A 25390-nucleotide genomic window follows, 5' to 3' on the forward strand; every position below is an offset into this window, starting at 1 on the left:
TCAGGGGGACAGTGGGGGGGGCTGCTGGGAGAGGAGGGCGATACCCCACTCTCTCCTGAGTGTATCATCCTGGGGAATGGGGACAGGGAATCCCAAAGGTGATTCAGAGATCTCAACACCTGCTGGGAAGGTACCCACCCCCACGCCACCCCAATCCCCAAGCCTCACTCTCCTCCCCTGTAAAATGGGGCTGAACTGGAAAGTGGACCATTCAGGGCTATCAGGCGCAGAGTGATTCTGGAGGGCCGGAAGAGCCACCGTATAGACTCTGAGTGTTGCCAGGCGAGGACCTGGGCAGTCTCCAGCACCTTCTCCCTGGGCCCCTCAGAGGACTGGGAGCACCAAGAAGGGCACCCAGAAGGCTGGAGCACCCAGCTGGGGCTCTAAGGGGGTGGGGAGAGGGTGCTGGTCAGACCTCTGGGGCCCCCATGAAGTGCCCCTAGGACTCCAGGCTTTCTGGGCAACTCTCTCCCTAGGGCAGGATCTTCGTGCCCTGGGGGTTGGCACCTGGTGGGGGGTGAGGAGGGAATGGGAGGGGCAGCCCCAGGCAGCAGACTAATTGGGCTGGGAATCTGTGGGCAGCGCCTGAGGGAGGGAGGCAAAGAGAGCTGGAGCTCAGCAGTTCCTTCCCTCTTTCTTACTTCTTGGAGATTTGGGGAAGAGTGGGTGGAGTGGGGTCTCTGGCCTAGGGGCCCTCCCCAGTCCCTGCAGGGAAATCTGGGGGGTACTTTCTCCTGACTCCTCAGACATCTAGGCCAGGCAGGTGGGAGAGGGAGGAAAGCTTGCTGGAGATCAGTGGAGCAGGGCTCCCACTGAAGCATAAGGGATGCAGGTCAGACAGCAGGAAGGACTGCCCAACAACCAGGAGGCAGAGCGAATTCCCTGGGGTGCTCTTTCTAAAGCTTGGGGACCCATGTCTAGCGTGGCTGGACAAGATCTACTCCGCTAATTATCCTCGGCAAGCAAGCGGTACCCCTCCCTAACAGTGTGAGAATGGAAAACAGAGACTGCTCCCTGGAGCCCAGCTCTGGGGGCTGGGGGGAGAGGGGTCCAATCCGGTATCTTTTGGCTTTGGTGGGAGGGGGAGGTGGTCACAAGCTACCTCTCTGCCACCCTTCCTTCCCTGCCACTCCTCCCTGGGAGCCTCAGGCCCGTCCAGGTCACCGTCTTTGGGTTTATTTTTTGCTGGGCTAGGCTGTCCCCTGGGAGGGGAGGGGGCAGGGAGCAAAGGAGGGGAGAAGGAACAGCTTTGTCAGCACAATCCCGGGCGCCTCTGCTCCTGCCCTCCTTGGCCTGGCTGCCACCCTCTTCCGGAGAGATGGGTCCCTGGGCCCAATGGGGACCCAGACCCCTGCGGGATGTCCTTCCCTGGGGCACAAATAGGCCTTTCTCCCCTCACCGCTTCTCGTTTTGTCCTGCGGCTAGCTTCTTTTCACACATGGGGAAACTGAGGCCAGGAGGAGAGACCCGATTGCCCGAGGCCTCCTCAGTGGATGGGTGTTGTACTGTAATCTTCCAGGACCGAGGAATGCCTCCCTCTGCATTCCACCCCTGATTTCACTCACTCGTCTAATTTCCCGACTTCTGGGGATCGCTGGAACTCTGGTGGGAGAGACAGAGGAGGGACGGAAGTGTGACCCGGGCTGGGCTGGCAGAGGGAGGGAGGTACAGCCTGGGGATGCAGTGAAGGCCGCCCAAGCTTGTCGGCCCTCTCCCCTCTGCCCTTCATTCCTCTTTCTGTAAAAAATAAATTAGCCCTATTTTACAGACGGGGGAATGAAGGCCTAAAGGCAACATAGCTGCTAAGTAGTGGAGGGAGGATTCACACCCACAACGTGGTTCCCCGGGTCGCTGCCACGTCGCCCCTAAGGGTCGAAGCCTGTTGGGCCTTCCCTTGCGGAGCCCGCCCTTCCCTTGACTCTCGGGCTCTTCTCCTTCTGCCTGTAGAATGTTGGGGTTCCTCGGGGCTCTGCCCTGTGTCCTCCTCCCTGTACAGAGTTTTTGTGGCGGGGGGGGGGGGGGCCGGGCTTATGCCCTCCTGTGTCACTGGGAGTCACCTCTGTGATGACAGCCTGCCCCTCCGCAGTTCCAGCCCTGAGCTTCCTGTGGACGCTTTGCCTTCTCTTCTGGTGGGCACCTCAAACTCAGCCTCTCCCTCCAGCCTACCCTTCCCCAGTCTCCCCTGACGGTGACGCTCATACCCTCGCTGCCCAAGGCAGGAACCCCTTCCTCAAGCATCCTTAGTGACCCACGTAAGCAGCAACTTGTGTCTCCAGCACGTGCTGTTTAATGCTCTCTCTGCTTTCCCCTCGCCCTGAAACTCCCTCCCCTCGCCCATCCGTCATCTCAAGAACTCCTGTTCGCCTCTCAGCTTGAGGACCACCTCTTCTTGGAGTCACTCCCCGCACACCCCCACCCCAGGCTCAACAGGGGGCCCTTCCCCAGAGCTCCGCTCCGCTGGCTTCGCTCAACCAGCCCTGCGTGTTCTTCTGGACGCTTCTGCACCAGGATTGTGAGGTCTGGCCGGTGGGGGTTGAGCACGGGCCTCAGCGTGTGGTTGGTAATTTGTAAATGTTTGCTGAGCCAAGGGAATAAAGGTGGCATTGAGGCGGTTGGAAGGATGAGAACGGTTTTGCCAACTAGAGAGAGGTTGGAATAAGGACCCCAGGTCCTCTGTGCGCAGGCACGGAACTGGAAGCTTTAGCGATTTTTATCCTGAGTGCATTCCACGTGGAGGCAACAGCGAGAGCAAAGGCTCTGGGGTGGAATGCTCTTCCTCTACCCTTTCTGCCCCAGGATCTGCAGAGTCTGTTGTTGTGTCCGCGGCCCTGAGGGTGGAGCCTGGATCATCAGGCTATGGAGGTAGACTTTGCCCTGTGGGCAGTGGGGGACAGCCAGAGGCAGTGGCAGGACCGGGAGGTGCCACTGGCTGGAAGCCTGATTTCTTCCCAGGAGCTAGTGCTTTGCAAACACCATTGTTCCCATTTTGCAGATAGGAAACTAAGGCTCAGAGAGGAGAAATAACTTGCCCCAGATCACACAGCTTGTCCACGGGGGAGCCAGGATTCGAACCCACGTCCGTGTGGCCCCCGGCCCAAGCTCCGGATGTCGCTCAGATACGTCAGCAGACCCATGCGGTTCTCAGTGGCCTAAGGCAAAATTGAAGGAAATAAGGACAATGTGATGACTTTTTCATAAAGCTAAATTTATTCCACTTAAAGGAGTTTTAGTCTGAGATTATGTCCTTTCTTTTATGAAATGATGGGGCTGGGAATTTTTTTCAAATGTCCTTACTTGGCAAAATAAAAAGTTGACAACCAGTCCCCAAGTGTTTTTGGGAAATTTTACCCCGTGTGTGAAATCCTTGAGTCTGGGCGACACCCAGCCTCCTCCCTCCTGAGCTCGAAGGCCGGAAGAGTCTGGGTGGGATGGAGGGATTAGGGGGATGGTCAGTCTCCACTACCCATTCCTTCTGGGCCTGTGCACCCAGAGTGCAGTGAGGACCAGCTCGGGCTCTAGCCAAGATTGGGCTGGGGGTGGGTGGGGACAGGGTCAACCACAGTCAGGGTTCACCTGTCAGTTAAGGGAGCACTGGGGAGGGGCGCCTGAGTGGCTCAGTCGGTTAAGCTTCCGACTCTTGATTTCAGCTCAGGTCGTGATCTCACAGTTGTGAGATCGAGCCGCGACTCAGACTCTGAGCTGACAGCACAGAGCCTGCTTGGAATTCTCTCTCTCCCCCTCTCTCTGCCTCTCCCCCTGCTCGTGCTCACTCTCTCTCTCAAAATAAATAAATAAGGGGCGCCTGGGTGGCTCAGTCGGTTGAGCTTCCGACTTTGGCTCAGGTCACGACCTCACGGTCCATGAGTTCGAGCCCCGCGTCAGCCTCGGTGCTGATAGTGTGGAGCCTGCTTGGGATTCTGTCTCTCTCTCTCTCTGCCCCTCCCCTGCTAGCTCGGGCACAAGTGTTCTCTCTCTCTCTCTCTCTCTCTCTCTCTCTCTCTCACTTGATCTTAGCCAAAAGGCTGAGAAGCGATGTCCGTCTCTCTCAAAATAAATACAAACAAACTTTAAAAAAGAAAAGAAAGAAAAAAAAAGATATCTCAGGTATTGTGCCAAATGTTTTCCAAATATCACTTCATTTAATCCTTCCAAGAGCCCTGGGGGTAGGTACTATCATTACCCCACTACACAGAAGAGGACACTGAAGCGTAAAGGTTAAGCATGTGCCTTTGTCACACAGACAGTAAATGCTGCACACCCGGGAGGGCGGGAGTTTAAGCCTGAGCGTGCAAGGACTCTGGGGTGAGCGGGTCTTCAGGGCCGCAGTCAGTGTGTGTGAGGGGGCGGGGTGGGGGGGGGGCGCGCGGTGGCGCTCACAGTGTATATGGGGATGTGGGTTGGGATGGGAAGGCCACCTTCTTGCTGGGTGGCCTCCAGCGGTCACCTTCCTCTCTGAGCCTCAACCTCCCTCTCCTACTATGTCTGTCAATAATAAAAGAGATAATAATAGCAAAGGCTTACCCATCATATTATGCCTGACTGGCCCTCATGGTCCTGCAGCCAGTATGAGAACCAGCTGAGCCTCAAAGTTCATGGTCTTGTCCTCCACCCCAGTTCTGCGCTGGGAACTTGCTCTCTCATTTGGGAAGCCTTCACTGGCAATCTCTTGGGGCCCGTCACTGTCCCAGGTGCTGGGGACAGAGTAGTGAATCAGACCCTCCCTTGGTCCCCGGGGAGATGTGCCAGAAGCTGATGGTTGTCCGGGGAGTGCAGAGTCCTGTAGGAGCCCAGCACAAAGGGGCCAAACCCAGCCTTAAATTGGGCATGGCTAGGAAGGCCTCCCGGAGGAAGAGGTTTAAGTCGAGCCCTACAACATGAGTAGGAGTAGTAGTTAACCAAGCCAAAAGGAGCATGGAACAGCATTCTGGGCAGAGGGACTAGCATGGGCAAAGCCCAGAGGTGAGGCTGACCATGGCATTTGCAAAGACCTCCAAGAGGTCAGGAGAGTGGGAGCCTGGAGGGAGCAGGAGGTATGCAGAGAAGAGGCTGGGACATGAGCTGAGGGTGTCAGGCTGAGGAGCAGTGACTTCCTGGAGGAGAAGGAAGGAAGTGAAGACAGGAGTACCCTGGGCAGATTGGTATTTTAGAAATGCCTTTGTGGATCTCCAAGGAGGATGGTAAGGGGGGAAATTCTGGCAGGGAGCCACGGGGATGCCATCCACTTGGCCTCTTTTTCCCTCTGCCCTCCCCTCCCCTCGGCCCAGCCCCCTGAGTGGCTCCTCTGGAGCTGCCCACGAACTCTGCCGCAGCCTGACCAGACCTGGCCTGAAGCCCTAGGACTTTGCCTGTAGGGAAAGTTCAGCTGCTTATGCAAAGCCTGGCCTGGGGGAAGGTGTGTGTGGCTGAGCTCAGGGAGCCTTTGGAAGCAGAGGGGATGGGTGCAGGCCCGGAGGCTGTCTGCAAGGATGTCTGGGGATAGGGCTGAGGATCTATGTGGGTCCCTAGAACAGTGGCCTTAGAACAGGCTCGCGAGAACACCCAGGGGTTTGGCCCAGCTAGTGGTGCGGTGTCCTGGAGGACAGAGCTCGGGTGGCCCAGCCTGCCCCACCTCTTTGTCCCCTCCCTTTCTTGCAGCTCAATAGAGTGTGGAAATCACCGGTCTCACCCCATCCCCTCATTCTACTGATGGGGAAACTGAGGCCCAGAACAGGGCATGGGCTGAACTTACGTCAGTGGCAGAGCTCAGATTGCAGCCCAGCCTAGCTCAAAAGTCTCAGTTGTCCCCAACACCTATAAATAACAGTGAAAAACTTTCTGCAGTGAAAACTTTTCTGCAGAGCTGACCGGGGACCCGGTGCCTTCTGGGTGGTCTTTGGCAGGCCTCTTCACATCCCTGAGCCTCGGCCTCTGGGTCCAAAATGCTACCTTAGGGCGCCTGGGCGGCTCAGTCAGTTAAGCATCTGACTCTTGGTGTCAGCTCAGGTCATGATCTCACGGTTTGTGGGATCGAGCCCCAAGTTGGGTTCCACGCTGTCAGCGAGGAGCCTGCTTGGGATTGTCTCTCTCCTTCTCTCTCTGCCATTTCCCTGCTCATGCATGCTGTCTTTCTCTCTCAAAATAAATAAATGAACTTTAAAACAAAACAAAAACAAAAATGCTACAAAAACAAAAAGGCTACACCCCCTCTCCACTGGATGGTCCACAAAGCACTTAAAGCCATGCCTGGCCCATTGTGGGGCTTAATTAATGTTTGCTCAGTGGAATCCCACTGAGTTCTCCCAACAACCCTGGAGGAGATATTGTTACACTATTTTACACTGAGGCTCAGACAGGAGAAGTGACTTGCCCAAGGTTATTCAGCTGGAAGTAGCTGATATGGGGCTGGAGCCCAGGTGTCCAGGCACCTAAGACCCCTGATGGACATGGCCCCAGTTTGGAGCCTCTGCTCTCAGTGCGTATCAGTTTAGTGTCCCAAGCAAGACCCAACAGTCAGTTGGGCAGAGTGTGTGTGTGTGTGTATGGTAAGCTGGACTGGCCTGAAGGCTGGAACTCAGCTCACATCAACCCCTGGGCCTCCATGCTTGGGCAGACTGCAGCTGCTGTCCCATGGGGAAGGGGACCCACTTGCCCTTCTGCACTGAGGGTTTTTTCTCTTGGCTGGTTAGGGAGAGGAGCTGGCTGTGGTGTGACCAACAGGGCGCCTGCCCGCCCCTCTCACACTGGGGTCTGGCCATCTAATGCTCTGCACATGACAGGCATGGGATGGGCACTGGGCTGGGGAGAGGGATTTGCACTCTCCTAATCCGGGGACTGCAGCCCTCCTCTGTCTTGGCCAGGGCCGTGGGAGAGGTTTGTCTCTGCCCCCCTGCCCAGTGGCCCCAGCTCAGATCCCTGGCACATACCCAGCTCCTCTGCTTGGGGCCTTCCTCTGCCGTACTCATGCTCTTCACCCTCCCACGATTTGAGCAGAGTTGAGACTTATGGGGGCAAATGCTGGGGGCATTTGGGGCTCACGGAGACGCCGTGTTGTGTAGCACTTGGGGCTGAACAGTGGGGCGATATTGAGGGGGTTAGGGCTCACATTGGGCAGAGTTACGGGCAGGACCTGATGGGGTGCAGAGCTGGAGTGTTTGGGGCTAATCCTGGGCCACCCCTTCCTGGAGAAATTTGGCTATAAGTCAGGGAGGCAAATGTATGGGCTATGCACACACCCCCCCCCACCCCCGGGCAGTAAACATAGCCGTAGCCCAGGAGACTGGCCCAAACATCCCGGCCCCCCCTACGGTTATTTATACCAGGACTCCCTCTCCTTCTCAGGCCTGGTCCGGCCTCTCAATCTACTCCTGAGCTAAGCAACATGAGTTGAGGAGCCAGACCCCTACCAAGGCAGGAGGCTACAGCTGCAGGCTGCTTGAACCCCACCAGGGGCTGGGCACTCATCACCTCCCAACAGCTTGTATTGAAGGCACTGGGTCTTACAGATCATAAATGTGCTCAAGGAAGTCAAGGTCTGGGCAGGAGGCAGGAACCCTGGATTTACTCTAAAGTGCTGTATGACTATGGTCACTGACACCCCATAGCCTCAGCATCTATGCTCAGTAAGAGGGAAGGGGCTAGATTAGTGCTTTGCAGACTGTTTTAAGCAGATCTGGTTCCCTAGATGAAATGTGACACAGGAGGGCAATAGATAAAACATATCAAAGCGGGCACCTGGGTGGCTCAGTCGGTTAAGGGTCTGACTTTGGCTCAGGTCATGATCTCCCAGTTCATGAGTTCAAGCCCTGCATCGGGCTCTGTGCTGACAGCTCAGAGCCTGGAGCCTGCTTCGAATTCTGCGTCTCCCTCTCTGCCCTTCCCTTGCTCATGCTCTCTCTCTCCTTCAAAAATAAGAAAAAAACATTAAAAGAAAAAAAAAAAAAACCATATCAAAGCATTGCCACCCTGGGTGGATTCAAAGGTAGGGGCTCAGAATCCTACCCACTCAGCCTGTCTGGCTCTGCATACCAGCAACCCAGTGCCTATACACAGCCATGCTTATTCTAGAACACATTCCAGGTAACCCTGAAGTCCCCCGACCCCTAAATCCCTGTGTCTGTGCCAGGGCATGTACAGGCCTCTTTCCTGGTTCATCATCCCAAGGGCCGGAGTGGTGTGAGCTCTCCTAGGACCAACAGCAGCTGTTTGCAGCCAGTGTAGATGGAGCCTGGAAGAGTGGGCTGGGGCGCCCGCAGGAGTGGACCCCAGGCCCCCCTGTTGAGGGATGAGCCCAGTGTGGGAAGAGAAGAGGGCACACTATGGGGTAGCAGCCCCTCCCTGCCAGATTCCAGCATGGAACTATAAAGAGTCCAAGATTTTAAATTCAAACCTGGCCTTCCAGATCGTTATGAAGGTATATGCGTCAGGAAGGGTAAAACATAGTTTATCTAACAGCTGGCTAGCTTGATTTAAACTTTTAAATATTTAGACTAATAGTCTGTGTGTCCCATTTGTACTTCTTCTCCAACCCTGCCAGTGTTCAGGATGGGCTTGTATTTGCCCTCACTCCACCCACCCACATCTGCAGCCATCCCCAAATGCCTGTACCCAGAGTTCTCAGGCTTCCCAGGACAGTGGAAAGCCCTGACTCACTGATGCTCAAGGTCCTGGTGACCTGGTGGTCTTCCTGATTCCTGCCAGATACTGTCTGAGCATCTACTCAGCCAGCAAGGGCCTTGCCCTTGGTGGCTGGATTCTAATCTGGCGGTGGTTGGGGAGGTGGGGGCTGGACAGAGGCAAGAACAGCCTCAGCAGGAGGGAATCCTAGGGTACCTAGAGAGGGCTAGGAATCCAAAGGGGCTGGGGGAAGCACTTCTCCCTAAAGCAGATCAGGGATTCTTGGGGAGGAAGGGGGAACATCCCCAGGAGAGGAGAGAACGCAAAAGTCACCAAGGCAGAAATGTACAGGGGTGGAGTGTGTCTGACACTTGTGTGTTTCCAGCCTCAAGCTCTGGGCTGAGGAGCTTGGATTTTAGGTGGTAAATAGTAAGGAGCCATTGTAGGATTGTAAATGGGGGAGGAGCACTCAGACTGACAGAGGTAATGGACTAGTGGGGGTGGGGATGAATCATGGTAGTCAGTGAAGAGGTGGCTGGAGGGAGGAGGAATGGGGCTCGTCCCTCCATGGACAGGAGTAGGAAGCGGGAGGCTGTGCAGAAAGAGTTGACCTCTATTCTGCCTTCTGGAGTCTCTTCTTCTGTCCCCTCTTCCTTCTGTCTCCTTCTCTCCCGTTCTATGGCCCTGTGTCTCCACGCTGGGGAGAGAGGCACCTAACCCCAGACCCACCTCCCTAAGGAAGACCAGTTCACACCAGTGGTGAGTGGGAGGCCACAGCTGTATAAGAAGGCACCTGCTCATCATTCCTTCGCTTATTCACTCAACAGATATTTATTGATGACCCACAATGCACCAGACCCTGTGCTAGGTGTGGGAGAGATAGTAGTGAACAGGATAAAGTCGCTGTGTTCACGGAGCTTACATTATGGGGGACTTGGGGGCCAGAAACTGTAGCTTTCCTGGGTGTCCACCCTCTGGCTCGCTGCATCCATGCCCCTGCATGCCTGGGAGAGGGGACTGTCTCCGTTACCCCTCATTTGTTCCAGCTGCCCTAGTATCAGCATCCGTGTCTCAGGACACTGGCGAGGGAGGTCTAATGCCCAGGGCCCTGGCCACAGGGACTGTTCATCTCCATAAGATGAGTCCAGGCCTGGAGGTCAGGTTCTGGGCTCAGGCCCTAGTTCTTTTCACTCACAAATGACTTGGAGCCCCTTACAAGGACCTTCCTGGCCTCAGTTTCTTTATCTGTTAAGTGTGGCTTTGGGGAAGCCCCGAGGAAATGAGGGGAGGAAAAGACCAGTCAATTCCAGTATTCCCCACTGGTGGACAGCAGAGGTGAAAGGATGCCAAGGACTCAATATCATCATCATTATCAACACAAGATAATAATGGCCGCTCTCTGTTGTATTCACTGTGGACCAGCCTCAGGCATCTTCTCATTTCACCTGTTCTTCACCACCAGCTCTGAATCTTCCCTCCCCATTTTTCAGATGAGGAAACTGAGTCTCAGCAAGGTGAAATGACTTGCTTGAGGTCACATGCAAACCTAGCTGACTCCTGGAGCCCTTAAGGACGGTGCTGTGAGGGTGCTGCCTGGCACCTGCCCTCCTGGGCACTCAGCCTTGAAAGTAGTAACCCAGCCCTAGTGCCTCCCCCCCACCTCCGCCAGCGCCCTCGAGGGCTGGCACCACCCGGAGCCTGGGCGCTGGGTCCCGCGACGCTAGGCCAGGACAGTACGAGGGACTGGATCAGGCCAGGACCCGACTTAGGGGCCTTGGCACCTCTGTGCCCTGGGGCGCTCAGTGCCCTCACCCGGTACTAGGTGGGCAAGCCCCGGGCAGTAAGGGTGTCGCGCCCCCCTCTCCGCCCCCGTCCTCGGGGACGCGGCGGCACCTTCACACTTTCCGCTTGGCCCGCTGCTCGCCTTTCAGGCCGCCGCGTTTTCAATTGTTAATTTGGAAACGGAAAAAGAAGCCGGCGGGGCGGGGGAGGCCGCAGGGAGGTAACTGGAGCCGCAGCGCCGCCCCCGCCCCCGCCCCTCCTGCGCGTGGTGCCGGGTGTCGGCGAAGCTCCGCCCCTCCCGGGGACGACTCGGAGCCCCGCCCACCACAGTGTCCCGCCCCCACCTTTTGCCCCTCCCCTTGTAATAAGCCCTCCCCGTGCCGAAGAGGCGGGGCGGGCTCTGCGGACCCCGGAGCACGGAACTGCTGCGCGTCGGCAGCAGAGGAAGGGGCCCCCGCAGCGGAAGGGGGTAGAGCACCGTCGGGGGGGAGGAGTCCCCCAGGAGCTCTCCTCCCAGGAGCCCCACCCTCTCCCGAGGAGTCCCGCCCGGAGTCAGCCTCTTCTGTGTCCCTAAGTGAACCCAAGCCTTTCCGCAACCCCTCAGCACTGGTTCCATCCCCCGACTCCAGACTCAGATCGGGCGTCCCTGGCCCCATTCGATAGACGAAGAAACTGAGTCCCAGAGAGGGACGGCTCACTTGCTCAAGGTCACACACACAAGGCTGAATTCTTGAGCCTGGCAGAGGTCAGGATCTGAGCGGAATTCAAGCCCTGTTCCTCTGGCTCTGATGCTTGTAGGGTTCTGTCTTCCTCCGCTAGAAGAGGGTGAATCAGGACCAGAGATGCAATAAGTCCCTTCCCTGACCTCCAACACCCTTTCTGTGGTTAATGAGCCATTGAAAGTTTTGCTTTGGTCTACCCTGACTCCTCCTTGCTATTATTATTCAATTATAGGGGGAGTTTTGGAGGTAGCCTTTCTATGCAAATGAGCACCATGCAAATGAAATGTAAAAGATCCTCTCCTCAGACTCCAGAAGTTGCTCAGGACAGGCAGCTTCTTTCTGGAGCTTCTAGGGCCTCACTTCCCAATTGAGAAGCTGAAATCACCAGTCCCAGATGGATCAGCGAAAAATAGGGCTCTCAGAGACCCTTCCTCAGGAGTAAAGCCAGACTCAGAGACAGCTTCCCTAACTCCTTAGCTAAGTGGTGGCAGAATCAGGATAGAGAGCACACTGACCCAGGTTCCTAGCTCTGTCCATGCCCTTGTGCCTTCCTTTCTGCAGCCCCAACCCTGACAAATAGCTCAGAGCCATCAAGCAGGCTCCTGCCTTTTAGAGGACTCTGAAACAGCCGGAACTAGGGGCTGGGCAGCCTTTCCTGTTAAAAGCAGAGGAAACTGAAGGGATGTCTGCAGATGTGCTTCTGGTTTCCAGCCTAAGACCCTCCTAAACCATCCTTCCACCTTGGCTGCAGAACAGGCCCAGAGAAGTTGTGCTCCTGGCCCAAGGTCATACAGCAAGCCTTTCCCAGCTGTCAGGGCCCACTGGAGTCAGTCTTGCTGGATTCAGTCCAGCTGGGCCTGGATTTGGGGTTCCTATGGGGAGCAAGGCTTTCAGGGCAGCTGTAACCAACTGCCCCAGGTGTGGCCCATGAGTTTGCATACTGCTTTGCTTGCTGATAGCAAAGGCATTGAAACACCCCTCCCCATCACGCCCCCTAAACCTCCCACTGGGTGGGATGCTCACTGGCTTGGGCCTATAGCACTCCCAGGCTGGGCTCAGCCTTGGGGCCTGTACTCCCCAGGGGGCCCGGCCCTCCCTGAATCTCCTGTTCCACCCTGTCAGCTCTTGGTGCCCTCTCTTTTCCAGGAGTGCTGACAACCAAGTGTTGGGGACTAAGCTCTTTCCCCTGGTTTGGATTCTTCTCTTCCTCTCTCCTCCCCCCTTTGCGAAAGTTCTGCTGATTCAGAGGACAGAAGGCTCCTTAGAGGTGACCCTTACCCCTACTGGGCTCAAGTAGCTGGAGGCCAGGGCAATCCTTGAACCCAGTGCCACCCTGTCACATACAGCAGGAAGGGCAGGGGCAAGGCCTGAGCCTGATGCCTGGATGAGGGAATTTTTGAGATGGGGGTGGGGGAGGGGCAGGTGCCTGGGTCCTGCTACAGGAAGAGGAGAACTCAGAAGGACATTACCTTAGGAATCAAGAAATCTGGGTGCCAGACCCAGCCATGCCGCCGATCTACTGTATGATCCCAGGTAGATCAGGCCCCTCTCTGGGACTCAGTTTCCCCTGTTTAAATGAGAGGATTGATTCACTCTAGGGGATCTTTCAGCGCTAAAAGAGTCAGCATCTGCTCACCTCCTGCCACCTCCATTCCCCTAGCACAAGTCACCGTCATCTTTTGCTTGAATCACACAACCGTCCCCCACCCCATCCCCTCTCTGCACCAATGTCTGTTCTCTACTCAACAGCCTGTGCTGTTGCAAACGCCAGCCAGTCAGATCGTGTTACTCCCTGCTCAGAACTCCCCATCCCACTTGGAGTAAAAGCCAAAATCCTCACAGGGGCCGGTAGATGATCTGCATCCCACCTCCTCTGCCCACCACTCTCTCCCTTCCTCACTCCGTTCTGGGGGCACTCCTTTCGTGATGTTCTGGAATATACCAGGCAACCTCTGGCTCAGGTTTTTGCTCTTGCTTTTTCCCTCTCCTCGGAACCCGATTTGCCCAGATACCTGCGTGGCTCCCTCCCTCATTTCCTTGAGCTCTCTGCTGAAAAGTCACCTTCTCAATGCTATTTCCCCAACCAGCCTCTATAAAATAGTCCCCAACTCCCATACCCTTGCTCCTTCTCCCCTTTCCCCACCTGATTTCTCTCCATCATCATCTCACATTTTCAACCTTTACTTGCTTATTATCCGTCTCCCCCAGGACACCGCATGAAGGCAGGGACGGTGCCTGTCTTTGTCGTCTGGCTCATGGGGAGCCCTCAGTAAATACCAAATCAGCAGTGAATCAGGCAGTGAGTGAGTGCTCCAGGGCCCTGGCCTGCGTGCTCAGGGCCACTCACCCCACCTGCTGCAGGAAGGGTTGAGATGTGCAGCCAGGAGTGGCCAGCAGGGCGGCGCGGGCACCCTGGAGGGTGGGTGGTGCCTGGGGTCCAGCGCCTAGGTTGTGCTCTCTCTCAGGGAGCCCCGTTCTGAGTTGGGCCTGGGGCATTCAAGCGGAAAAGGACAAGACCTCAACTAGCTCCTGGTCTGTGAGAGGAGGCAGTGCCTCAAACAGCCTTTCTCGAGTTGAAGTCATTGCCACGACCGAGATGGGCATAGAGATGGGGGTGGGGGATTAAGGGAGTCTGAGGTGGGCTCCCACCGGACCCAGCCGGGCTGGAGGAGGGGCAGACGTGAGGGAAGGAAGATCGGGAGGGGAAAAGTTGCTTGCTTTTGCAGGGTAGAGCTCTGACAATGGAGCGTCAAGTGCCAGCTTGGGCTCTGCGTGGTGGAGAGTGAGGTGGGGGGTGGTGAGGGCCTTCCTTGCTTAGGAGCTTGGGCCTGAGCCTGTAAGTTGGTGGATTTCACACTTTTTAAAAAAGCAGCAAAGCTCTTCGTTCAAGTGGAATCTTATGCCAAGCCCAGAATGTAAAACTGAGTCACCCGAATCCACATGGAGCTTTCTCAGGTGGAACTGGGGAAGCCTTCCATTGGCTATCTTGTTTAAGTGTTCAGAATCCAGGCTGCCTGTGCTCCACCCCTTACTTCGCTTTCGGTTTTTTTTTTTTTTTTTCTGGCCTCCTGCCGGGGAGCCCACGCTCCCTGTTTATTTGAGGAGTCCATGCTGCCTGGCCAGCCCTAAACAGATGGATGGCCCCTGCTCCCTCCTTGTTCCCACCCTTGACACGTTGCTCAGCCTACTTACCTGGTGCACCAGGTTGTCTGGCTGGCATGGGCAGAGGGAAGCAGCCAGAGCGAGTGGGAGGGTTTGGAGCCAGACCAGGTAGGAGAGGACGAGGCTATGACTCATGAAACACCTTGTCCAGAAGACACTGCCTTCCACATCCTACTGGGACTGAGACCATTCACACTAGCTCAGGAAAACCTGGCATGTGAAGGCGGAGGACACTCCTGCCAGGCTCGGGAAGAATTTCGTGGCATCACGGAGGGAGGCGCACTCCAAATAGAGAAGGGGAGATGAGGTTCGGGAACAGCGGCCTCACGTCCATTTCTTTCTCTGCATCCCTGCCAACTTTGCTCTGTGGTTCTTAGTTCCATTCCCGAGAAAGATAACCTGACTGGCTGGACCCCGCCTACAGGGGGACCTTTCTTGGGTCCGTCTCCAGCTCTAGACGAATCCGTGGTGGCGAGGAGAGCGGCACGGAGCCATGTGGCCCCTCCAGGCCTGTGGTGGCTGTCAGAGCCGCCCCTGGGGCTGCCCATGTCCTTGTACATCCTGTGCATTGCCAAGGGGCCTGGCCGAGAAGACGTCAGTGGCACTGAAGTCCAGGCTCTGCTTAGGGCTGGGTCAGCCTGGAGCAGGGGATGCCTGTTTCTGGTGGGTCCATCCGGAGGGGTCAACTTTTTACAATTTTTCAGGCTAAAGGGGAACGCCTTTTTCTAATTGCTTCTCCAAGAGGGGCATTTTTTTCATATTTTGTACTATGTGCTGGCGGCCGCCGTCCCTCCAGGGACACCCTCAAAGAATCTGGAACTGAGCTGAGGGCTCAGCCCTCTCCCCTCCACCCCACTCTGGAAAATGCTAAGGCTGGAGGGGGTGGCCCCCTTCGCTGAGTGTCCCCCAACTTCATGTTATGGACAGGGAAACTGAGGCTCCACTGAGACCTCATCCCTAAGCCTGAGCCCCCAGCATAGGCCTCCGGCCCAGAGAAGCAGCAGCCGCAGCCGCAGCCCTGGTGTGGGGCCCTGGGTCACGTGCTTTTGCTCCCTTTGCCATATTTAGAATCGCTGGATCAGGGGAAACTTCTCGTCCCAGCCCCTGAGGATTCTTGGAAAGAGCCTCGCTCTGAGGCCTGGCTGACTGCCCCTCCCCTCTATCCCCCTGCAAGAGAGAGTAAGAGCCTGCTCTCCCCAGAGGAGCCCAGGGCCCTCCAGACCACACTGCACCCCTGTGTCAGGGGGAGCCTGTCAGGTTGGGCTGAGGTCCCTCCTTCACTATCAACTCTGGTTTGGGGTTTAAGAAGCCCTTTCCGGCTGGAAGGTGGTGGGGTTATGGCCTCTGTCCTCCAGGAACCTTGGCTGAATGGGGACAGACTGGCCCTAGCTGTCCCCAGGGGGAAGACAGAAGCTCGCCTTTGGGGTCCTGGTCTGGGAGGTGAGGAAGGGGTCACATACTCTCAAGGCCAGATGTAGAAATGAGGGAGCCAGCTGGTGGCCAAGCAGGCAACAGACCCTGGTAGAGGTGTCTGGGAGGAGGGACACTGGAGAGAAGGAAGGAGGCCCAGGAGGAAGGAAGGGGCACGGCCTGGTTCTGCATTTACTGTAGCCTGATTGGAGGCTGGGGCGTCCCCTCATCCCACTTGGCTGCTTCCTCCCTCAGGAGCACCAAGCCTTGAAAACAAAACCAGAGGGGGCACCTGGCAGGCTCAACCGTTGGGCATGTGACTTGTGATCTTGGGGACACGAGTTTGAGTCCCTCATTGGGCGTAGAGATTACTTCAAGGGGTAAAAATTAAACAACAACAACAACAAAAACTCCCAAAACAAACCAAACCCAAAATGCACGTGTGGGGCACCTGTGATGTTCTGGCTCTTTTCTCCCATGCTGACTGCAGGGAATAATGGTCCTATGTTCCCACGGGGACCCCTCTCCGGGGCCTGGTCAGTTCCCTCCACACCAGCTGTTCAAATGCTCCCCACCTCCCCCAGGAAGGAGGCCTGACTCCTCTGTCACAGAGGAAGTGAAGTCAAAGCCCCCAGGGAGCTCTCCGGCTTCCTTGGCCCCCCAACCTCAGGTTCCACCTAGCCCCTCCTCCTTGCTGCCTGTCCCAAGCTGGCTGGGGGCGGGGCTGGGGGGTGGGAGGGTCCCTTCTGCTCAGCACCCGCCCTGCCTGGCCTGGATCCGGGCCTCCCTGCTGTCCTGGGGACTTCATTCCATCGATCACTCCCTCTCTCTCCCCCATCTTCATCTTCTCCCTCTCTCTTGGCTCCTTCCACTCTGGCTCTTGAATCTTAAAATAAAAAACAAAGCCCAGTCCCAGTGCTCTGCGTCCTTCTCCGGCTCCTGTCTGCCTCTACTCTGTGCCGTCAGGCTTCTTTAGCCATCCGTACGCCCTCTGTTGCCTCTTTATCGCTGCCCCTCTCCCTTTCTCATCCCACCTGGGCCTGTGCCAGGCCTCCCCTTGGTCTCCGCTGCCCTTGCCAAGGTGCCCAGGGACCGGCTTGTCACCAAATCCAGTGGACGTTTTTCAGGCCTTATCTTGCCTGACCTCTTGACAGCATTTGACGCTGGCTTTCGCTCCCTCCTTGAAACCCTCTTGCTCGGCATCCTTGCTGCTTCTTCTGGTTTCCCTCCCATCTCGCCGCCGGCAGCTCCTTCCGAGTCTGGGTGGAGTGTGTCACCTCCCTCTGCGCCTCTGGGGTCCCATTGGGTCGTTCTCCAAATGTGCCGCGTGCTCTCCGAACTCTCTCGGCCACTCCCGTGGCCTCTACCCCGATGTACCCCGCGTCGGCACTTCCGGCTTCGGTCTCTCTTCATGCCCGTGACCGTTTGCCCGGTGCGCCGCAGCCCTGTCAGTCTCCACGTGTCCCAAATGGAGCTCATCGCCCCCAGCTGCCCCTCCAGCAGGGTCTCTCGTGTCTGCTCACTCACGGCACCTTCACCCACCAGGTGCCCGCACCAGAAGTATGAGAGTCATTCTCCCTCCTTTGTCCCCATTTCCAAATAATCACCAAATCCTCCTCCCTGAAACCTCCATCCATCCCCTTCTCTTTGGTGCTGTCCCCTTCATCCCTCATCTGAATTATTGTGGAACTTTCTACCTGCTTTTCCCCATCGGTCTCCCTGCCTCCGGTCCATGCTCCACACTACCCCTGAGTGGTAGTCCTGGAGCACGTAGCATACCACGTCATTCCTCCCTCGAAACTCTCCAATGGCTCCCCCTTGCCTTGAGGATAGCATTCGTAATGTCTTAGGGTGCCCCTCGCGGCACCCACTGGATCTGGCCCTCTGGTTTCTCCACTGCCCCTTCACTTCAGCCCCGAGTCATCCAGAACTGCTGACCACCGGGGGCTGTCTGTAGGCCCCCACGTTTCGGGTGCCTGCACATATCCTGCTTGCCCTGCTGGAGGCACTGGCCATCACCCTCTCCGTGTCTTCACTGATCCCTCCACATTGGCTCTATGGAAGCTGTCTTAGGGCTCCCCCCCCCAACCCCCTTGGCAAACTGTTATCCCCTTGTCCATCCTATCACTGCTTTGCGATAGTTGTTAATTTCTTGGAGCGGGGGGAGGTCTGGGTTATTCATTTCTGGCTTTGCAATCAACCTGGCTGAGTATGGATGGCAAAGAACATTTCTTAAGTGAACGCGGCTCAGAGGTTAGGAGATAACCCCTTCTCTGCGGGTTAGAAACCAAACCCCCAACTCCTATCCCCACCTCTTCAGCCTCCAAGCATCTGTCTCTCCGGGGACATCCCCAGAGAATCTGGAACTGAGCTCATGGCTGACCCTCTCCCTTCTACCCCTCTGCTGGAGAGTCTTAAGGCTGACACCCCCCACTTCATGTTATAGATGGGGAAACTGAGGCCCAGAGAGGTAGTATGGCTTGGGGGTCCAGGTGGACTTGGGTTTAGGTCCTGGCCTTATGACTTTTGGACAATCTAGTATGCCTTTCTTTTTCTCCTTTTAAATAACTGCTTTATTGAGCTATAATTCACATACCATAAAATCCCCCCTTATAATTCGGTGTTTTTTAGTATACTTAGAGTTGGGCAGCCATCATAGAGTATCCTTCTGAGCCTATGCTTTCTCACCGATAAGCCTTGGGTAACTTTGACGCTGCTCTCACAGGGTTGTTGTGAGAAGTAATTAAAAATAAGCATGGAGGGGGCTTGGCCCAGTGTTTGGGGGTCACACGGTGAATTGGGGGCGAAGCTGATGTTGGCATGAGACCCACCTCCCCAGTAGGGCTTTCCTTGCTACCTCTGCCCCGTGGCTGTTTCTGGGCAGTGATTTCAAGAAGGTGGTGGGGGGAGAGTGAGGCGGGGAAGGCAATAATGGCAGTTGTTTAAAAAGCCGTGAGTTGGCTAATAATTGAGTCAGCCACAGGCAGGCCTATCAGCTGAGCCAGTGATTCTCAAAGTATGGTTCCCGGAGGAACAGCATTAGCATCACCAGGGAACTTTGTAGACACGCAAATTCTCCGGTCCCGCCTCATACTTACATTCTAGGAGTGAAGCCCAGAAGTCAGTACCTTAACAAGTCCTCTGGGTGATTCTGACACCAGCTGTAGTTCGAGAACCACAGATCTAAGCAAACCAGCTACCTATTCAGTCCCTAATCTCCTCACTGCCTTCCTGAATGAGCGGGATAGTCACAGCATGGGGGTGGAGGTGTGGAAGGGTTGTGATGAGTCTCAGGATAAGCCCAGCCAGGGAGAACCAGCCAGGCAGCACCCACCTGTCCCGGCACTGCCTCCTGGGCCGGGCAAGAGAGGACACGGGCCCCAAACTGCAGCCAGACATGATGGGCAAAAGTGTTCCAGAAAGCGGCAGTCTGACCTCTCTGTTGGGGCAATTGTAGATGGCCCAAGCCAGCCAGCTCCTGCATACTACCTATAATTCTAGAGAGAGAGAAATTGGAGCCCCACAGGGGGCCAGAGGCAATCCTTAGTCCTTATTTGTTGCATGAATGAAGCCACATGGTGGTTCTGGCATTCACAACCAGACCCTGGCTTATTACAGCTCCTTCTCTCTGTCTCCTCTCTGCCTAAGCTCCAGACACTGGTCTCCCTTCTGCTGTCCCAAGAGTGGGTGTCTGTGTGAGGACCCCTCAGGAGGGCCAAGGTAGCCTGAGGGATCACACTGATTCACTGATTTGGAACAAGTCTATCCCTCCTTCCTGAGCCCCATTTCTTCATCTGGAAGATGGGGGTAATTATTCAGGTGCCTGGGACACAAGATGTTCTTTATCAGATTTAATGTATCTGTTCCACTGTATTGAGCATCTGGGGTGGAGAAACTCTCAACCAGTGTATAAAGGCAGGGGAAGTGAAGTTCAGGGGCTTTTTAAACAGTTTACCACATGGAGCTGGTCAAGGTCAGAGACCTGCCTTCTCTTCCCTTCTCAGGAAGGGCGCTGGGGGAGTCCAACAGGTCAGGGATGGATGTGCTTAGAGCTCTGGGAGCCTTCTCAGTGGGTACAAATTGGGGGCTTTGGTGACATGGTGCTTTAATGTTTGTTTCATGTGAATTTCTGCTATTCATTTACTCAGTCTATGAAAAATAAATAAAGCAGAGCAAAGAGAGAGAGAGTGGGGATGGGGCTATTATTCTGGAGAGGGGGTGGTTAGGGAAGGCCTCTCGGAGGAAGTGATGTTTGAACGGAGACCTGGATGAGTAAAGGAGCAATAAATAGGCAGAGGAAGCAACAAAGGAAGTGCAAAGCCTGGAGGTGGCAATGGGTTTGGTGTTCCAGGAATGGCATGGAGGTCGGGGTCATCGGAGCAAAGTGATGGAGGCGGGGGAGGGGAGGAGATGAAGTCTGAGAGGTGGGGTGGGGGCCAGAGCTCACGGGGCCTTGCTGCACATGCTGAGGAGTTTAACGTTCGCTCTCAAATGTGATGGGAATTTGGAAGTCAGGGGAGAGTTGGAGGAGAGTGATGGCGTCCAACTTTGCATTGTAGGAAGATCACGCCAGCTTTTTTGGAGAGAGTGGGTCACGGCTGGGCCAGAGTGGAGGCAGGGAGGCCAATCAGAGACGAGGCGGTGGCGGCTTGGTCAGGATGGTGAGCTGTGGACTGTGCAGGGATTTATTCTGAAGGTAGAGCCAATAGAAATTGCTGAAGGGCAGGATGTGGAGGGTGAGGGAAAGGGAAAATCAAAGGCAACTCTTAGATACTTGGCCCGAGCCCCTGGGCGGCAGGTGGTGCCATTTACTGGGATGGGGAGACCGGAGGGAAACAAGATTTGAGGGCAAATGGAGTTTGGTTTTGAACATGTTTGGTTTGAGAGGCCACCAGACATCTGAGAAGAGATGCTGAGTAGACAGCTGGACATGTGAGCTGGACTCCTGGGGAGAGGCTGCCACGCCCTGTCACCTGCCAAACGGCAGAAGCGATTATGGTAAAGAGGTGGGGGCAGGATTGAAGGTGGCTCTTTCTCTGTACTTTTAAGGAAATGCATTTTAAAATTCCCATTAGTTTGTTATCACCCCTGTTTATTCTAACAAAATATGAGGAAATGCAGAGGAGCAAAAATGTAAAACAAAAGCCAAATCGCTCTTAATCTTGCCACCCAGAGATAAGCCCTTCTGACTCTTGGTATGAATATTAAAAATATCTATATTTTATTTTTTAATGTTTATGTATTTATTTTGAGAGAGAAAGAGTGCGTGTGCATGGGGGAGGGGCAGAAAGAGAGAACCCAAGCAGGGATTCCCCCCCCCCGATTTAAAAACTATATTTTTAATGTTTATTATTTATTTTTGAGAGAGAGACAGAGACAGAGACAGAGACAGAGTGTGAGCAGGGGAGGGGCAGAGAGAGAGGGAGACAAAGAATCCGAAACAGCTCCAGGCTCCGAACTGTCAGCACAGAGCCAGACGCAGGGCTCGAACCCACAAACCGCAGCGTGAGATGATGGCCTGAGCTGAAGTCGGAAGCTTAAACGACTGAGCCACCCAGGCGCCACCCTCTTTAAAAAAATTTTTTTACCCTCCCCCCCCATTTTCAAAATATAGGTATTTGGGGGGCACCTGGGTGGCTCTGTCAGTTGGACGTCTGACTCTTGATTTTGGCTCAGGTCATGATCTCACAGTTCATGAGCTCAAGCCCTGCATCCAGCTCTGTGCTGACAGCGTGGAGCCTGCTTGGGATTCTCTCTCCTTCTCTCTCTGCGCCTTCCCTGCTCACACTCTCTCTCTCAACATAAATAAATAAACATTAAAAAAAAGTAAAAATTGGGATCAGGTTTTATGATCTGCTTCTTTCATTTAGCCTGTTGTGATGTGTCCATTTTATAGACATAGAAAGAACAGTGTTGGGAAAAATAAATTCCTGAAAGCCTCAGCAGGAAGCCCCTAGCGTGGTCCACTCACCCGTGGATCTGACATCAACTGAGCACTGGGACGGAAGGATTTCTGTCCAGGGCTGGGGTGAAGACCCATCAAGATTTGGCTGCAGCCCTTCCCAGGGGAGGGGGTTGAATGAGATGACCTCAGCAGGGCGTTGCGGGGGCAGGCCCTCTGCCCCCGAGCCCTGGGTCAGCGGCCTTCCCCCCTCCCTGGGGGATGTGGTTTTCTGTGGTTAATTATTGAACGTGAGGAGTGGGTGCTCTCCCCGCTCCTCTCCCTGTGCCTTCTGTCTTCGCTGACTCAGCTCTCGCCTGGAACTGGCCAAGGAAGCCTCCTTCTCACTCATTCATTCAAAACCCTTTGCTGACATCTGCCACCTGCCTCCTCTACCCAAGGGCATGTGCTGGGATGCAGCCCTAAGCCTGCCCTCCAAGCAGCCTGTCCAGGGAGGTAGAGCCATGCCCTTCACGGGTCTATCTCCCCATCAGCTTCCACCGTACAGATGTGGAGACTGGCTCAGGGAAGGTAGGGGACTGTATAAGCCGGATCAGGATTTGAACCCAGGTCTCTCTGACCCTGAGCCCATGCCCCTGGCACCGTGAAACACAAATGAAGCCATATGGAAAGTGACGTGGGCCACATACACGCGGGCAAGCACGGGGAAGGGGCGATCTGAAGAGGGAACAGTGAGGCGGAGGGCATCCCCGAGGCTTCCCAGAGCCGAGGGTGAGCAGAGACTCAGCAGGCTCCGACTCTGGGGTGTTTCAGGCAGGATGCCCTGCCAGCCGTCCCAGGCGGGGAGACGCTGGGAACACTTGGGGAACGCTGTGGGTCAGTTCATAAGGGATGTGTTTCCAGAGAAGCCCGTTCCCCCGGAGTCTCTTCCAGGGCACATGTGTGTCCGGCACATCCCCCTCCCAAAGAGCAGCGCTTCTGGGAGTCCAGATTCCTTGTGCTGCCTCTGCACGTATTCACGTACTGTCTGAGGCCTCCAGCCTCCCTCCTCATGCCCTTTCCCCCTCTTCCCGTCCACTGGGAAGTGGGGGACCCTGGCTCTAATCTCAACTCTGTCCTGGACATAGTGAGTGACCTTGGGTGAATCCCTTTCCCTGTCTGGGCCTCAGTTTCCTCATGTGTGTGGTTGGGGTTGTGGGAAGTGTTGGCTGAGCTGGCATATAAAGTTCTTCCCTTTTCTAAACGTCTCTCTCTGGGCTTCCCACAGCCCTCAGGGGAGTTCCAGGCCTCCATGGCATGGCTCCATGAGGCCTGATTCCCCTCCCTACCCCACTCTGAATCCTTCCCTCCTTCCCTGTCCTCCTTAGTCCCCTTTCCTTTCATAGTTGTCTCATTATTATTAATTCCCTAAGAGCCCACGAAGGCAGAGGCAATTGTCCCCATTCTGCAAATGGAGCGATGCTCCTGCCAACCTTGGAGTTCAGAGGGAGCAGAGACCCCTCCCTCAGCTGCCGACCGTGCCTGGCCCCCCAGCTGACCTCTGAGATACTTAAGACAGTCTTAAAACCGAGGGCACCACTTGCAAATGGCTGAGCCTGGAGGCGCTTCCTGACTGTGGGAGCTTGAGCTGGTGTGTTTCCACCACCAGCCCAGACAGACCTGCCGCCCCCCAGAGGAATGACCACCTCCCCAGGCTGCAGCCCCCGCATTGAAGGGAACTGAGAGGCCTGTAAGGTGTCTGTGAGCTCAGTAGCCCAGACCTTGGGGCTTTTCCCTTTGGTGTCCAGCACAGAACCACAACTCCAGGGAACCCTCATTCTGATTCTGCCTTCCAGATAATTCTTCCCAAATCCTCCTGCGACCCCGCAGCCCCCTGCCAGAGGCTCCTCGGCTGTCCTGTCCATGCAGCATTCTAACCCTCTCCATGCTGCTATTGCAGATTTTTGCTGGTCTTCAGCTGCCTGGTGCTGTCCGTGCTGTCCACAATTCAGGAGCACCAGGAACTTGCCAACGAATGTCTCCTCATCTTGGTGAGTGCCAGAGTCCGGGTCTGAGCGAGGCTGTGTAAGGTAGCACCGTGGGGTTCAGGGTAGAGGGACAGAGAGGCTTCTCCTACTGTGGCTCAGAGAGTGGCTTGCTATGCTGTGTTCCCTGAGTTGATGGCTGCCCCTCTCTGGACTTCATCTTCTGCTTTAGAGCAAGTGTTGAGGGACCTCCTGCCGCTTAGCCAGGGCTGATGTTGGGCTCAGAGAAGAGGTTGAAAAAGCCCTACTCCTTCTCAGGACCCAAACTGCTAAGTCAACCCCTGGTGTGATTTTTTTTTTTTTTCTCTCTCTCTCTCTCTAAACAGAAGCACCTTGGAAGTGGACAGCTGACAGATAGCCACCCCTTAGGTCACCCAGTCAGGGTTACTGAGTCTGGGATAGCTGGGAGGGGGAGGGCAGACTGAAGCTCAGAAAAAGCCAGACAGCTGGTGGACAGGAAATGGAAGACAGACTGGGGCTTTCAGTCTGTGGAAGGCGCCACGTGCCTTCTGGAATTCTCCTCGGGTCCAGCCAGGTGTAAGAACGTCCAGCAGAGGTGGTCTGAGGAAATCCTGGTACCCCTAACCCGAGGACTCCGGGCTGGGCCGGTGCTGTGTGACCTGGGCCCTCGCTCCTGGAGGCCGGAGACGAGAACTCAGGCCCCTGGTCCCGCAGGAATTCGTGATGATCGTGGTGTTTGGCCTGGAGTACATCATCCGCGTGTGGTCCGCGGGATGCTGCTGCCGCTACCGAGGATGGCAGGGCCGCTTCCGCTTTGCCAGAAAACCCTTCTGTGTCATCGGTAACAAGGCCTGCCCTGCCCGCGCCTGACCCCTGACCCCAAGCCTCAGGGTTGACGCCCTGATGCCACCCCTGACCCAGACCCTCGCTGCTGACAGAGATTCCACGACCCTCCCGACCCTTCCCTCCACGCCTCCCACCACGGTCCTCCCCCCTCCCTCCCCCCCCCCAGCCCCAGGATCGCCCCCCCCCCCCCGCCCTCCCCTCCCCCGCTCTCCCCCGCAGACAGCCCCAGGATCCCCACCGCGGGTCCTGATGCACGGTGGCTTGGTGAGCTCGCCTGTCCCGCCCCTGCAGACTTCATCGTGTTCGTGGCCTCGGTGGCCGTCATCGCCGCGGGCACGCAGGGCAACATCTTCGCCACGTCTGCGCTGCGCAGCATGCGCTTCCTGCAGATCCTCCGCATGGTGCGCATGGACCGCCGCGGCGGCACCTGGAAGCTGCTGGGCTCCGTGGTCTACGCGCACAGCAAGGTGCGCCGGCGGGACGGCTCCCGGGGCCGAGGTGGGGGGTGGGGCAGGACCCGAGTCCAGCCCCAGGGTTGGGGAGACTGTGGGCCCGGCGGGGGGCCAGGCCACAGGGGCCGATCTCTGAGGCCGGACAAGGGCCAGTCTGCAGGGGGAGGGCAGGTGCAGGCCAGGAGGAGGGGCTTGAGGGGTAAGGGGTTGAGGGGCTCAGTCGGAAGCTTCTGGGTTAGGTGAGTCTGTGTGCACAGCAAAGTGGGGAGCTGGGGCGGGTGGGGGGGACGACTGGATGTTGGGGTGTGTGGGGCGTTGAGGGGCGGTGGGCCTGGGGACTGAAGTCGGAACCTGGAACCTGGGGGGGGGGGTCAAGGGCGGGGCCGGGGGCGTACCCTGAGGTCGGGAAGGCGGGGCAGGGTCTCCCCGGAAGGAGGAGCTGGGAAAGAAAGATGGGCAGCCGCCCCCAGGCAACTCGAAGCGGTGGGGCGCCTTTATCCCCCCTCCAGAAGGCCTCTCGGGGTCATTCTGGGAACC

At 56.2% G+C, this 25390-nt stretch overlaps 1 protein-coding gene across 1 annotated transcript in view; it reads left to right on the top strand.

The window, feature by feature from the left end:
• Window positions 1–25390, top strand: part of KCNQ4 (potassium voltage-gated channel subfamily Q member 4) — a 51395-nt gene that overhangs the window by 6437 nt on the left and 19568 nt on the right. The window contains exons 2-4 of the mRNA XM_042952167.1: window positions 23510–23600; window positions 24270–24396; window positions 24693–24868. Of these exons, the coding sequence (XP_042808101.1) occupies window positions 23510–23600; window positions 24270–24396; window positions 24693–24868 (394 nt within the window). The remainder of the gene's footprint in view (window positions 1–23509; window positions 23601–24269; window positions 24397–24692; window positions 24869–25390) is intronic.

The sequence above is a fragment of the Panthera leo genome, chromosome C1 (assembly GCF_018350215.1).
Source record: "Panthera leo isolate Ple1 chromosome C1, P.leo_Ple1_pat1.1, whole genome shotgun sequence".
In the NCBI taxonomy this organism is placed as follows: Eukaryota; Metazoa; Chordata; class Mammalia; order Carnivora; family Felidae; genus Panthera; species Panthera leo.